Below are 14,495 nucleotides of genomic sequence, written 5' to 3' on the forward strand. Positions count from 1 at the left end.
TTCTATTACGAGTGAGATGTGGGAGGCTGTAAACCTGACGCTGCGCTTCTTGAAATCGATCGTATTGCTGTGGTGTGCGAATATAATTGATAATATCTACTAGCACACCTAGAGGCCCATCTGAACGCCACTCGCGTAGATACTGAGTCTCTTCTGCGTACGCGTCGCTACTATTGTTGCAGGCGTCCAAATCAAAACCTTGTATAATTGTCTGGCCAACAAGATTGAGTGTATGAGGAGCGCAGCGGAGGCGACATTGTAAGGCGTTGAATCCGAACTCGCGGGAGAGGCAGTGGATAGCTCGATCATTAGCAAAGGCGTTGTCAAGTATAAAGCAGCCTAGCTGGGCACTGCCTATATTGAAAGTCTGGAGCGTTGTAGCTACAACCTCTCCAATCCGATCACCAGTATGGGCGCCCGCGAGCTGTGGGAGGGCAATCGGGAGATCCCTGATCGTGCCAGAGGCGTCAGCAAAATGAGCTACCACTCCAAAGAAGCCTCGCTTGCCACCTCTGGTAGTCCATCCATCAAAGCTGATATGTATCCTGCTAGTCGCTTGTGATAGCGACGCAGTAACTAGTGGCTGGAGGCAGTGATACAGGCGTAGGACGTACGCCGATACACTTTGGTGACTTACCCATAGGGCTGCTGCTGCCTCTGGGTTGGCGTATGCGATCATCTGTTTGAAAGCTGGTGTTTCAAACTCACGAAGCGGGTGGTTATTCTCAATAACCCAGCGGACTGCAGCGTATCTAAAGGCCTGTACGTCGAAGTTGCCAATCGTATTAGCTATACTTTGCTGAACGACAAAGCCTTGCTGATTGATAAACTGTAGAGATCTTTGGCCCGCCGGTAGAACAAGCCCAGCCTTCTTGCCAGTACGATCAAAGCTGTGCCTAGGACGATTCAGCTGGAGGTGGCTGATCGCTGCTGAGGTTGATTTTGTCACCTCAAGGATATATTTGATCCCTATCGCGTTGTGCTGATGGCAATATTGACAGACCCAGAAGGTACGGCTTAAGTCTCTAAGAGACGCGACGCGATAGCCGTGCTGAAAGACCCAGCTCTTCTTGTGTTTGAGCGTACATGGAGGCTTCCCATACGCTGGCAGAGTATCCCAGTTGATGCCTTCAAAGTTATCCGCGAACTGGCTATCCAGATCAGTGGCCGGCTCGTTGGGTGGAGGATCCGCTGTAGAAGCCGTCGCCGCGTCAGTATCGTCAATAGACGCGACAACAGCTTCATCTAGTATCGTAGACGGCGTGGATGACTCGATAAGGGTAGTATTGGTGGCCCGGCTTGCGGCAGCAGCTAGGGCTTCATATGGCGACGCGTAAAATCTGATCTGGGTTGGGCTTACGTCGATATTGATAGGCTGGGAGGCAGTCCCTCTACTTGTCCGAAGACGCTTTGCAGGCATAGAACTGCCACTTCGAACGCGTTTCTGCTGACGGCGAGTGTGTGGGAGAGGCATATTGGATAAAATAATCTGTATTACTTGTTTGGTGGTGTTGATGATAGGTGGTTGAGATCAAAACAATACAGTCAGCACGGACCGGATAACAGTACCACCGTACCACACCACAAATTCTATCGTGGATTACCTATTATGGACAATATACAATCAAAAAGACCAATCAACTCAATCAAACAGAGAGTTCAGATTGATCTTGATTGGTGGCGCGCCAACTCTGTTTTTGATTTGATTGATTTGGACGAATCAATCAAGAATCAATCAAGCGAATCAAGAACTTGATTGTTAGCAAGTCTGCGAAAAATAGACCTCATCCTACGGCTGCACATCTAATTTTATAGGTATTGAGGAATTTTTCCGTAGGTAACTTAATATGCTGTGATTGTTTGTATATTTGAATTAGAACTATTGTAGGTATTGTATTGATTGCTCTGTGCGTGGCAGCAGTTGGCGTCAAACATTCACTCTTGTGCCATGATGACTTACGACGAGAATGCCACCCTCAGCGCTCAAGGTAAAACGATCGCTCTTCAAGTTAACTTTCCTGCCAACTAACTAGTTACATAAATGTCTCAAAGACATGGACGTGAAAAATCTGGAAGCCATATTCAAAGATAACGTACATCCCTTTGCAACGGAACAACTGCCGTAACGGACAAAATTACAGGTAGTTACTTTGACTTTGCAACAACATCATAGCCTGCAGCCATTGTAAAAATCATAATAATCTACCCAGATATATACCAGGCTTAATTCTGAGCCGATGGATGCTTACAAATGCAAAAATTACCATCGTGTAGATATCTTCCCTCAAGACATATAAAGGCACCTGCTTCATCTCAGTAATGCGCCTCACGAGTTATACGACCACCACTATCAGTTCTGTCCGTCGCAAAGCCTCTATCGCTTTTGTATGCGTCTAGGTATTCGATAGAATCATTCAGGCCTGCTCACCAGTGGTAAGGGCTGGTCAGTGAACTGATTCGTGCGTGATCGCCACGCGGCCTGGTACTTGGTTGCCAGCGGAAGTAGAGGCAGTGGGGCGGTGGAAAAACTCGGGATTTCGTAATAGTATAGTTAGCTTGTTGGCTGAAAGTGAATTAATTACTTACGCACTGGAGCAAGGCACGCGGGGTAAAATGCCAAGAGCTTACGACTGCCATCTTCTATTGCAAGAAGCGAACACCAATTTCGAATGAATATGAATATCGAAAATGATTATCACCCCGCACTGGTGTTTGTAAATCAAGAGCGTATATGCTTTGTGGCTCTGTATACCACCTTTTCCTGCATAGCAAAGAATATATTGATAACAGCCACAAGCATAAGCTGGCTGCCCAAACAGCACGCGAGCTTTACAGGGAGTAAGCAGTAGGTAGGGCTAGGATTAACTAGTTTAGAAAACGAAAGAGTGGAAATATTTGCCAGCTTCAACGATCCACTTTTGTGTGCTTGCGCTAGGAGCGATTGTTCAGCTTGTGAGATGTTTGTTTTGTATACTACTACCTTTTTAAAGTAGACTTCGTAAACGTCCAATACTATTTATAAGCATCCCGTGCGTTATAACAACTAACTCTAACGCGCACTTAACAACGAACATTGTAGTCCAGCCATGCTCATTCATATGCTGTAGGATTGAGCTTTCTTACATCCCGAACAGTCCAGTCAAAGATGAGGCTCAGCATACTCATTCTTACTGGGTTCACAATATCCGTTGGAGTTGTAGTTCAGTATATGTTTGAACGGAGGAAGCGAGCGGTATGACTTTCCTTATGTTGTAGTCTTGAAGCTCTCCTGACGGCAGAGTAGGAAGATGAAGCTATCAGTCAACGCCATGGTTGCCAGTCGGCTCCCAGGCTTCAGAATCAGAGGCCTTTCGGAGTCGATCGACTTGAGCAGATTTTCCGTGCAGATGCAGAGTCACGATTGATGGAACTCTTCCTCTTTCATTTCCGACAAACTGGCAATACGCTTGAACAGAAGTTTCTGGGCACCAGAGCGTACGGCACGATAGAGCCAGCAAATCTTGAGGCAATCTTTTCGACTAATTTCAAAGGTGCGCATAGTTATATATAGCATGTAGTCTTGCTAATGGTGTCTAGATTTCGGAATGGGCCCTCGTCGAGACATCACCTTCCCAATGTTCGGTGATGGCATCTTCACCCAAGAGGGGGCTGAGTGGAAACACTCTCGCGATATCCTCCGACCGCAATTGAAACATCAGCAATATGAGAATCTCGAGGTATTCCGTCCTGCGGTAGACGATTTGATAGACCTTCTCCAAGGAAGCAATGGAACGGTCGACTTGCAACCTCTTTTCTTTCGCTTAACGCTCGACACGACTACTGCTTTCTTGTTTGGTGAATCGGTTCGTAGCTTAGTCAAGCCGGAAGCGATCGAAGAGAATACATTCGCCAATGCCTTCAACACTGCTCAACAGTGGGTGACGAAAAGATTTCGACTCCTAGATCTCTATTGGCTCGTTAACGGAAGAGAATTTCGACAGGCCTGTCACAACGTCCACAAGTTTGCCGATCAGATCATTGATCTTAATCTTTCCTCTGAGCGCGCTGCAAACGAAGATTCAGAGCGGTATGTCTTTTTGGATACTGTAGCAAAGAAGACATCGGATCGACATGCACTCAGAGGCCAGATAGTCAACCTCCTAGCTGCTGGTAGAGATACAACAGCATGTCTTCTGTCCTGGACGTTGTGAGTCATGATTCGACGCATTCTATATAGTCTACTACTGATATTTGAGTTGCAACAGCTTTCTACTCGTACGCCACCCAAAAGTTATGAAAAAGCTACGTGCAGAAATTGCTTCATTGTGCACAACAGACATTCCGCTAAACCGAGATAATCTGAGAAGAATGCCATATCTTAATAATGTGCTCAAAGAGAGTAAGAGATATATTTGCTAAAGTGGGTTTCCTCACAATGCTAAATTACTCAGCTTTAAGACTTTACCCATCCGTTCCCGTAAATACACGTACTGCAACGAGAACTACGGTCCTGCCAAAAGGCGGAGGGCCAGACAGGCAATCACCAGTCCTTATACCCAAAGGAAGCACTGTGGCTTTTAGCGTATATTCTATGCATCGACGGCCGGATCTCTACGGAATGGATGCCGAGCTATTCCGACCTGAGAGATGGGATGGAGAAATGCCAATGAACAACAACCCAACTAATGCAAGATGGGGTTATCTGCCATTCCACGGAGGTCCTAGAGTCTGTCTTGGGCGTGAGTTTTCTGAACCAGAAAGCGATATTGGAACTTGATAACGCTGACAATTTATTTCAGTCGACTTTGCGCTCAGCGAAGCTGCATATGTGACTGTGCGCTTGTTACAGGGTTTTGGATCTATCAAGCTCCCTGAGGGAGAGCAAGTTGAACTGATAGGCGTGGAAAAACAAACAATGACACTCGTGATTTCTATCAAGAATGGATGCAAGGTTTGTATAGGCTAGTTTCGCATCTACCGTTGGTTTGTGTAATCAGCTTCAATATGGTGCACAAGGAAGGACCATACTGTGTTTCTAAACCATACTTCACTCCTGCATCATCACTACAGCTTCAATCCATCACTTAGCCTTAAGCATCTCCTGTACATCAACCCATGGGCTCCTTTACCTGCGGTGTACAACTCTTACTTTTTTTTATCGTTGAGACAGTGCTTCCTCAATCCCCCGAATATGTAGTTGACTTGCCAATATAAAGCTGTAGTCTGCGACAGTTTAGATACCATCCTTGCTATCGTAGTCCTGCTCAAATCCTTGTCGCTCAGGATGGCGCATGGTAATGGCGCTGTCTAAACACCGCCATGTGATGATACTGGCATGTGTGGAAAAATGTCGAGAGAAGTTCTTAGCTAAAGCCACACCCTGTATCACGTAAAACCCCGTATGCCGGAAATGACCAATGAGAGGGGAAGGATACCGCCTTTCTCGACACGGTTCTGTGTCTCATTGGTGTCATGGGCGGAGATGCCTGTCGAACGAGTATGCATTCACTTGTCGTACAGAAGAAGAAACATAAGAAATAGAACTATCGTGGCCACAACGTTTGTCTTTGTACCACTGTCATAATCGGCAATGCCTTTCTCCTCTCTCCTCTCTTGCTTGGCATAGTTCTGGGCTCATCGGGCTAGTGTTGCGAGATCCGTGCACGCACAACCCGATTGCTATCTTGGTACTAAGTGTTGTAGCAAAGTCCATCTATAACGTGTGATGCACAGAATTCAAAACGCGCGCTTGAATCGATAGTTAGAAGCCGAGACAAAGGAATACCAGAGGCCAGCAAGCCAGAAGCTAGGGAAGCTCACTGTACGTACTTCGATTACTTGGTGGGCTCACCCTGGTAACCCTGTTACATAGCGTTCTCTTGGTTCACGTATTGGGGTAACACCAAAGTACATACATAATTCAATAATTTCGCTTTGCAAACTGCACAGCTGTCGGGAGCACGGACATTGTCAATAATACCACATACGGACTGACCGTAGATTCACCGTAGGTTGATCGGTAGCCTATATATATTTGCAGATGAGACGACGCAAATAGTGATAAATCAATTCTCTTGACATTTTCCTCACGCACCGGAGGGTGCATATGCAGAGTCGCAAGAACAGTGTGGTAAAGCAAAGGACATACAAATACTTCGAGTTGTGAACTAGAAATTTTCGTGAGGCTCACATTTGTACCCTCCACTGAATGCTTTATTCCTCTTGAGAATTCAATTGGCAATGCTTATCAAGTGATGTACTACTAAGTACGTAGTAGTCCTGGTCGTGCCCCGCACCTATCTCGCCGTGATCCACAACGCGCAGGTTGTCAACCAAGCCCACTAGCATCTGGTTCAGTTGAGGCAATTGCAGCTGGAGCTTCATTACTATCATCAATATGCGCTTTGTCCTATGTCTCAATTGATTATGGCAAAGAAGAAAGGCAAAAAATCTGCAGAGCAACTTGAGGATACTGGCATAGTTTCTCTGTCAAAGCCTGCTACTATACAATCCTATTCCAGTTCTAGGTGTGTAACTTTCTACACTACAGTTTTTTCATAACACTGATGCCTACATATAGCTTCCCCACTGTAACTGGTACGAGCCCCTGTACTTCCGCTTCGCTTCCAAGGATTTCTTGCGAACCTGAAGACCAAAGGTCTCTGACTCATCTTTGCTAACCCCGCTGCAAGACTCAAGTACCCACATGGATGGCACTGGTTCAGTGCAGCCGCACCCGTATATAGAGACGTTTGGGGATAGCCATTCAACGAAAGACCAGTACGAAGCTATTTCGGCTCAACCAGAATGTATAGGTTTTAGTTATGAGGAATTAAGGCTTGCAGACTATAGGCGTGGAGTGGGAGTGCTCCAAGAAAGTCCCCGCAGTGGCTCTGATACGACTTCACCCCTGACGGTACAACCCCGACCAGGAACAAACAGCACGAAGTGCAAGAGCCATCTTGACTTGTATGAACTCCAATTTCATATAACGACTTGCAGAAAAAATGACTGAATTTGACAGACTTCGCGGCCCTGGAATCGAGATACATGTTGGCACAACAATCACTATGGAAAATGTCTCGAACAATGATACACATAACGTCTGGTCTTTACCGAGAGCCTTAATATCACACTACTCTCCTTTTCTTGAAGCTGCTTGTTCCCGGTATTTTAAGGAGTGCCGCGAGAACCGGATCAAGCTCCCAGACGATGATACAACCGTGTTCGCTCTGTTCGTGGAATGGATGTACTACGGTCAATATACCATCGCATCGCTATCTCCACCTTCAGCAAAAACAGCTAGCAGGGCCAGCATTGACGCTAAATGCTGGGTCCTTGGCGATAAGCTCCTGTGCACAGGCTTCAAGAACTATGCCATGGGTCGTATATACGCGCAGCACACAGCCATTTCTTTCAACACAGCAGTCACAACAAGTGATGTAGAATACGCATGCGATAACAGTGCTGTGCACTCCAAACTACGCGAGTTTTATGTTGCTTTCGTTGCGACGTACTTCAATGACCCAAACCGCATTCATGGAACTGCAGAAGAATGGGACGGTCTTTTCCTAAAACGCGCTGATATGAGGTTGCTTCTACTGCAAGGATTCAGGCTTGGAGATCGAGACTTTTTGAAAAGCAAAGGGCACTACTTTGAAAAAAATGACAAGATGTGTGTTGTAATAGATCAGAAGTAATTTCTTACTTGTACAAGGGAATGAACCTTTTTTGGATGCGGTTATGAAAACACTTGACGTTACCTTCGGATTGATGCTGGATACTATTTCTTCTACAGATGGTAACTCGACGGGCTACAGTAAATCTTAGATAATCGTTAAACTGCTTGAATGTTGGTTACTTTCATCCTGGTGAAATCAGCGATGCTTTCATGGCAGCGCTGTGTATAGCAGCATCTCTAAGAATCTTCTCATATTACGGCTACGTGACCAGGAGAACGCCTTATTTACACAACCTAATAATTGTCGAGGTTACACCTAACTACCTAAATGATTGTGATGGAATATGTTCTTGGCCTTGTCAATTCTAAACTTGAATACTAATAGAACAAGGATTTAGTCTCAGAATAGTAAGGCTATTGGGCGGTACGTGTCAAAGTAGGGCTCGATACGGCAATTGTGCTAACAGACACGATGAGATACGAACTGCAGGACCTGCAATAGATACCTGATTGGCCCAGCCAATTCACCTTTACTTGAATCTCTCAGTGACGTTGTGAATGACTTCACGAGGTTCCTGCGTACCTTGTCTAGGTTAAAGGCAAATGATCAAGCTTCGGGTCATTCAGCAAGAATACTCTTGGTGGCTACAGTTGTTGTGTTCCTAGAAATATACCAAGACGAAACAATGTCGTTTGCGTACGTATCATCTGTACACATCGTGCAAAATAATAGCACGATTTAGCTAGTAGGCCGCTTCCGCGACTGAGTACGAGTTTGGTGTTGCGTGGGCAAAAAGCCATTGTACTTAAGGCTTTCTTAAGGAGTTCCATCGTATACCAGCTCACGATTGCGTTGGAAAAAGCGAGCTTTTTCTCATAAATGGTCTTATTGGGGCCACACATGTTAAGTCATGGGTCTGAGCGGGTCTCTAGTACCCAGATCAGGCGCCAGTGTTCGGCAAGCACGAGCGATAATCAAGCGGGGTAATTAAATGACGGAAGACTACCCCCAGCACATAATCTACTCTTTTGCACCTAGCAGGTACTAACTAACAGATCTGTGATAAAAGAGCATCGCTCTACCGCAAATCAAGACATTCTGCAAACATGGCGCGAAGACAATAACAACCTGGTAATCTTTCAGCGTTGAGTGGTGGATGGCAGGAGACGACCCTCTTTGCAAGTGATCCAAGCGATGTAGTATTAATATCTAGGACGGGTAAATGATTTTGTTGCTCTGAAATTTGAGTACCTATAGTTCTTTCTCGTCGCGGAGTGGTTCTCGGTACGCAGTAGGGGCTATTAGCTTGTTCTCTTAGCCAGAGCCCTCGCTCTGACGTGTTCCACAAGTGAGCTGGCCACACCAGTCCCCAATGCCGCGACAACAACACCCTTAATCAACTTCTCATAAGGGTAGATTAGGTCTTGCTATAGCATTCTGTCGTAGTAATTCAACTCAATTTATCTTTGCTCTTGAGCAGAGTTAAATTGGGCGTGATCAGATGACATCTACCATATTATTACTACTGAGTTCTATGCGCTGTCGTGTTGCGGTGGTCACCTATATATTGCTTGAGCGGACTTTTTGGGCGTGTGCCATTCTCGCGAAACTCATTAAGGTATCCCGTTATTGTTATCCACGCCCGGCAGTTCATGTAAGCAGCAGCTCAGGTGATGGCAAGAGGCATACAGTCAAACGTACGCAGCAGATCTACCGACTATAACCCCATAGCTTCTTGTAACAGTAATTCATCCCTAATCTCAACGCCGCAGACTTCGAACCACCGCCGCACGTCGTCACCCGTCAGTGTCCTGCCGTCCCAAACGTCCCGCGCCCAGTCACACTCCTTGTTCCACGTGCTGTGAGGATCTGAACGCTGGCGTTCGGCGCTGAGCCAGGTTTGTGCGAGCGACGGTGTCGGAGGGTGGGAAGACGGCCAGGAATCGAGCGGCGAGAGGGGCAATTTTGTGGGCGATTGAACAGGCTTTCGAAGAATGAGAGATATCGGATAGGGTTGGGAGCCCTTCATTGGAGTGGTATCGGGCGATGAAGTCTCAGCTTTGACAGCAGATTCGCGTTTTCGGCAGCTAAGATCGATAGAGCCCTGAAGCTCGTTATGCTCAAGCACAGTATCACGCTCAGGCTTGCGCTCCTTGGGGCTCTGCGAGCGTTTCTTCGTCGCGGCAGTAGAGAAGAGCTCACAGTTAGCGGCGGTTACGAAGCCACGAGCATCTGCCACGCAGACCTCGGAAGAGCGCAAGGCGAGACGTCGATCGGTTTTGCACTCGAGAAATGCGTCGAGTAGCGAGAAGACGGTCCATGCAAAGCGCGCATACAGCATATCAATGCCCACCGTCGTAGGGTGCAATTCGCGGTTGTGGTAAAGATACTCGAGCTCGGGCGAGTGCTCTAACAAGTGCGCAACGAGCCGCATGTCGCCGCCGTCACCGGTCGGCTTAGGAACAAAGGCGATACGGGGCTTGTCAAAAGCGATGTGTAGATCGGCGCGCAGCAGTAACGCGTTAGCCGTATCTTCGAGTGTAGATGTCGAGCCCGTGTTGTACCGCGACATTTCGTTGGTCCTCCACCAGTCTAGCTAGGCCTGAGGCACGACGTGCGCGACCTGAAGCTGCTCGCGACAGCCACTCAGGCGACATGAACCGTCGCGCATCAGTAGGGCGGCCGTAAGGTTCGAAGGTGCGAAGGTGCGAAGGTGATACCAGACGACGCGATGCTTACATTGGGCGCCATCTGCTGCCAGTGTATGGGAAGGTGTTCGTACGGGTAGCTCCACTGGCGGAAGTTTGGGACAATAGCATACGGATCATCATCAGCGCCGTCGAGGTGGAAGTAGTAGCTACGTCCGCGCAGCGTGCTGGCCGGGTCGATGGAGGCGCTTCCGTCTCGCAGCAACGACAGCCAGCACTTGCCGGCGCAGTTCCCAGCAATTACGGTGCAGGCATCGAGCGCAAGCTGAGCATAGAGGCCAGGCTGCCCATTGTCGTCGATGTCAGAGGCATGTAACTTGAAGAGAACATTGTTGCCATCGTCATAGCCAGGATGGCGGAAGAGAATCTGCAGTTGTGGATGGGAGGGGGCGGAGGGTGGCGGTGCTGGTGCGCGGATCTGGACCATGGGCGTGGTAGTGACAAGATGCTCTGTGTTATAGACCGGAAAGGTCAAGGCATCAAGACGGGGTTGGCCAAGCAACCCAAAGGTCTAAAGTGGGCTGCCGTCTTGGCGCAGTAATTGCACAGTTTCACTCAATGCAAACTGAAAAGCAGCAGTGATAATAGTCAGTACTCTGATTCCAGGAATCAACAACCGCTCCAGATACTACATAATTAACCAGTGAGCGTTCCCATACACCTCTCATTGCTGCCGAGGCGCCGTGGAGTCATCATGACCTTAAGGGCTCAATCCGTGAGCACGCTGCATGCCTCCAGAGTCTATCTTCACAAAGTACTGCGCTGCATAGAGCACAACAGCATCGAGTCTATGCCAGAAGACCTCTATTGAGCTAATGCTGGTCAGGACTCAGTAGTCGACTCCATCAACGCAATGTCCACACCCCCCACAATCTGTATCGCAAAGCGCCCAGTTCTGATCCTCGCCCCAAGCCGCCCGAAAATCGTCTTCTGTCCGAGCGTCTTCTTTATCGGAGTACTCGCCCCAATTGTCGGTGCCGCTGGACGCGCCCTCCTTGATCGAATTGCAGGGCGCCGCTTGTGTACGGGGTTCTGTTTGGTAAGATGAAGCCTCGGACACATATGTTAGTGTCCGTACAATGCTTCCTGTCATATCACGAGATTATGAACCTACCTTCTTTGGGTTCAACGACGCACTCGCAGCATACCCAGCCGTAAGGTTTTCCCGAGTCAGTGTTCTCGCATGCAATGGGGACCTCTTATGCTGTTTCATAGCCTGCTTGCTTGCAAAGGGCCTCTTGCACACGTTGCAGCTAAACATGACAAGATGAGACGGTGCGTCGTGATGTTGCACCATCGCTTTCTCGCTGCAGAACTTCTGCTCACATTTGCGGCACATGTAAGCACGGCGGAGGGTTGCGTCGTTGGTGCCTGTGTGATTTCTCAGCGCGATTTTCGATACGAACTGCTTGGAGCAAATGGGACATTAATTCGCCATGGCAAAGGGAACTTCGCGTGAAAAGAGGTGAATAAGAGAGAGGTGAACAAGAGAAAGGTGAGATACTTGAAGATGGAGTCTACCCCACTTTGTGTCACCACGATTTTCACCAGATACGTCTGAGATCGGACAACTACGAAATGGGCGTAACTAGGATGAATGAGTCGCACTGAAAACAGCATGACTTACTGAGTCTCAAAGGCTTATTTACTAAGTGTTTCTTTTGTTGACGCAACGGGTGCCAAGTGATATCCATCTGCGGGGTAGGCTCCTATATACGACGCAGCTTATCTAGTCCATACCTGCACCGAAGTATGCCAGCGTTCACATGAAAATGCTTCGCTTGAGTTACCTGCCGTAAGCTTCAGTGATTACTTATATTAACGTTGACAATGGCTAAGAAGATGGCAAACAACAGGATGACCAAAAACCGAAGCTCAGTCCCTACACCGAAGCTTCTATCGGATGAGTTTTTCCATAGGGTTAACTCCTCGGTCTCAATACATAACTCAGTTGCCCAAGAAATCGACAGGCATACCGCTTCTATCAACTTGCGCCCCGCGTATACTTGACTGACTGTGGTATACACTCCCTACATAAATTTCCCGTCACTCTTCGCGTCGGCTCCAAATATAGAGAATATTATGTCCCCCATGACCTCTTGCGGAATACAAAATGGATTGCCCCTTCCTGCCTTTCAGAGAAAAATATGTGTTTACCGGATTTGGACGAAAACAACGGTCATGTACTGATTCATTGCCTGTAAATTGGTGCTTACCAAACGCTTGGAGGCAGGGAAACCTCTCCAGTCGAGGGTGTGCACGTTAAATTCAAAAGAGTTGTTCTAGCCTACAATGCGACGAGAAAATATCAGCTTCATGGCCTATAGCAGCTGGCAAAGCAGAGAATCGAACATTCCAGTGTCGAGATGAGTATCTTCCATATCAATCAAACTATCGAGGAAGACTTCTCAAAGCCCCTGAGTGATATCGTCTGGTTTCATGATTACTTAGATAGAAGGTTCAAAATCGCGTTTAAGAATCATCACACAGTATTAGTAGGAAACGGCTTGTTCGACCATATTGATAACGTTGCATTGATTAGAATCCTTATCATATGCGTGATGAAAGCTTATAGCAACAATACCTTATGCATGCTCAGTACAGAACAGATTGAAATAATGTAGGCTTCAGGTTGTCGCCAGAAGATTGTTATGACAACTCGTTCTTTCCCTACTCATTTTCCTATCCTTGTGCTATGAATTTCGGCATGTATGTAGGCACAGACCGCAATCAGAGCATTGTAACATCGGCACGGGCGACTATTGATGTCATTGGTGAGAATATTGGCGAGCTACTGCATGTTTTCGCAATTTCATCGGCTCTTCGTGAGGAACTCAAGCTCTGCGTTGCAGTCAAGGTATCAAAATTCAAGCCTTGTATCAAAAGGGTAGACTCCTGCTTGTGAGCATGTTTCTGTGTCTTGTCTAATGCCCTAGCAGGCGTCCAATCTTGATTCATCTTCCCTGAATTCCGCTATGTTCTAAGCATAACGGCAGTCGATACGCGTCGGGGCCAGAGCAAGTGGATTGTCCACGACATAGGGTGTTGTAAGTAGCGTGCGCTATCTCCACAGCAGGGATTTCAGTGTCGGCTCCGAATCGCTAACTGCAGCGTAGATACGAACAGGACATTAGGAAAAACGTTTAGTAGACGCATGTTGTTGGAACACAGGCTAGGAGCGGCGAAAGTTTATAGTCCCTGTCGAAGCAATTACGTACTTTTGCCGAAATGGCATAGTGTATGGAGACAGAATGGGCGACATTGGATAAGTCAGATATCGTCCAATACCTCAGCAGCATGATCGAGCGCTGCCAAGCTATAGTAAGTGTAGAGGGATGTCATACAAAATAGTAGACTATCAGTCTAGTTGAGGTAAGGGTGACGGTGGTATTAAGTACAGTATTTTTTTTTGAATAGATAGACAAGCTAATACAGACTCTCTCCTAACATCGGGTTTATAGAGGATGCACGTTACGAAGAAAATTGTTTGGCCATGATGAAGGCTGGATACAGTAGAAAGCTCTTCCCCTATTAGCAATGATCCGAGCTCTTCATCTGCTTCTGCACTTAGTCAAACAAGCTGGGGCGGCATTTGTTTCCAGAACAATCATTATCCTTTTGACCTTTGGATAAGTAGTGGCAGATGTTGTAGTAGGCTTAAGGTACCGAACACTATCTTGAACTGCTCCAACAATAGTAGATCAGCTAATTAGCCTTGTATATGTTGGCTGGATTACCATAGGCGATGTAGTCTGATGGTATGTCATGAATGACGACAGACCCGGAACGAACAATGACACCATCACCAACTCGCACTCCGGCTCCTATGACGCAGCAATCACCAATATAGACTTTCTTGCCGATGTAGGTATCTTTAGCAAGTTCAAGACCGTAGCTCTTTTTCAATGCTTTCAAATCAGTTGGTGATTTCAAAGTTGTGATGGTAACACATGCGCCGATCCTGGTGTTGCTTCCGATGGTAATCTTGGCTGAATCAAGTAGTTTTGATTTAGATCCAATTATGACATTGTCGCCGACGGAGATGTTGTAGCCATACACACAATTTATTTACGCCCGGCGGCCGAGCCGAAAGGGCTGCTAACGCTAGTCTAGCTTTACACTTCCT

The 14,495-nt window shown here is 47.1% G+C and overlaps 6 protein-coding genes across 6 annotated transcripts; 2 read left to right on the forward strand and 4 right to left on the reverse strand.

Annotated features, from left to right (window-relative positions):
- Nucleotides 1-1,017: 1,017 nt before the first annotated feature.
- On the reverse strand, nt 1,018-1,245 carry COCCADRAFT_111576 (uncharacterized protein; the record flags this gene model as incomplete). The annotated part of the gene is made up of 1 exon (XM_007720015.1): nt 1,018-1,245. The coding sequence occupies one exon, from the start codon at nt 1,243-1,245 to the stop codon at nt 1,018-1,020; it is 228 nt and encodes a 75-aa protein (XP_007718205.1).
- A 1,900-nt stretch (nt 1,246-3,145) lies between these two features.
- COCCADRAFT_9928 (uncharacterized protein) lies at nt 3,146-4,945 on the forward strand (the record flags this gene model as incomplete). Its single annotated transcript, XM_007720016.1, has 6 exons — nt 3,146-3,232; nt 3,284-3,530; nt 3,577-4,186; nt 4,245-4,378; nt 4,431-4,718; nt 4,779-4,945. 6 exons carry the CDS (start codon nt 3,146-3,148, stop codon nt 4,943-4,945), a joined length of 1,533 nt encoding a protein of 510 aa, XP_007718206.1.
- Nucleotides 4,946-6,986: 2,041 nt separating this feature from the next.
- Nucleotides 6,987-7,679, forward strand: COCCADRAFT_31041 (uncharacterized protein; the record flags this gene model as incomplete). The annotated part of the gene is made up of 1 exon (XM_007720017.1): nt 6,987-7,679. One exon carries the CDS (start codon nt 6,987-6,989, stop codon nt 7,677-7,679), a length of 693 nt encoding a protein of 230 aa, XP_007718207.1.
- Nucleotides 7,680-9,378: 1,699 nt separating this feature from the next.
- COCCADRAFT_31042 (uncharacterized protein) lies at nt 9,379-10,796 on the reverse strand (the record flags this gene model as incomplete). The annotated part of the gene is made up of 2 exons (XM_007720018.1): nt 9,379-10,257; nt 10,401-10,796. 2 exons carry the CDS (start codon nt 10,794-10,796, stop codon nt 9,379-9,381), a joined length of 1,275 nt encoding a protein of 424 aa, XP_007718208.1.
- A 402-nt stretch (nt 10,797-11,198) lies between these two features.
- Nucleotides 11,199-11,708, reverse strand: COCCADRAFT_31043 (uncharacterized protein; the record flags this gene model as incomplete). The annotated part of the gene is made up of 2 exons (XM_007720019.1): nt 11,199-11,420; nt 11,484-11,708. The coding sequence occupies 2 exons, from the start codon at nt 11,706-11,708 to the stop codon at nt 11,199-11,201; spliced, it is 447 nt and encodes a 148-aa protein (XP_007718209.1).
- Nucleotides 11,709-14,074: 2,366 nt separating this feature from the next.
- On the reverse strand, nt 14,075-14,425 carry COCCADRAFT_111567 (uncharacterized protein; the record flags this gene model as incomplete). Its single annotated transcript, XM_007720020.1, has 1 exon — nt 14,075-14,425. A coding segment is annotated over one exon (351 nt), but the record flags the coding sequence as incomplete, so codon positions are not given.
- Nucleotides 14,426-14,495: the final 70 nt, after the last annotated feature.

Source organism: Bipolaris zeicola, assembly GCF_000523435.1.
Source record: "Bipolaris zeicola 26-R-13 unplaced genomic scaffold scaffold_383, whole genome shotgun sequence".
Lineage (NCBI taxonomy): Eukaryota > Fungi > Ascomycota > Dothideomycetes > Pleosporales > Pleosporaceae > Bipolaris > Bipolaris zeicola.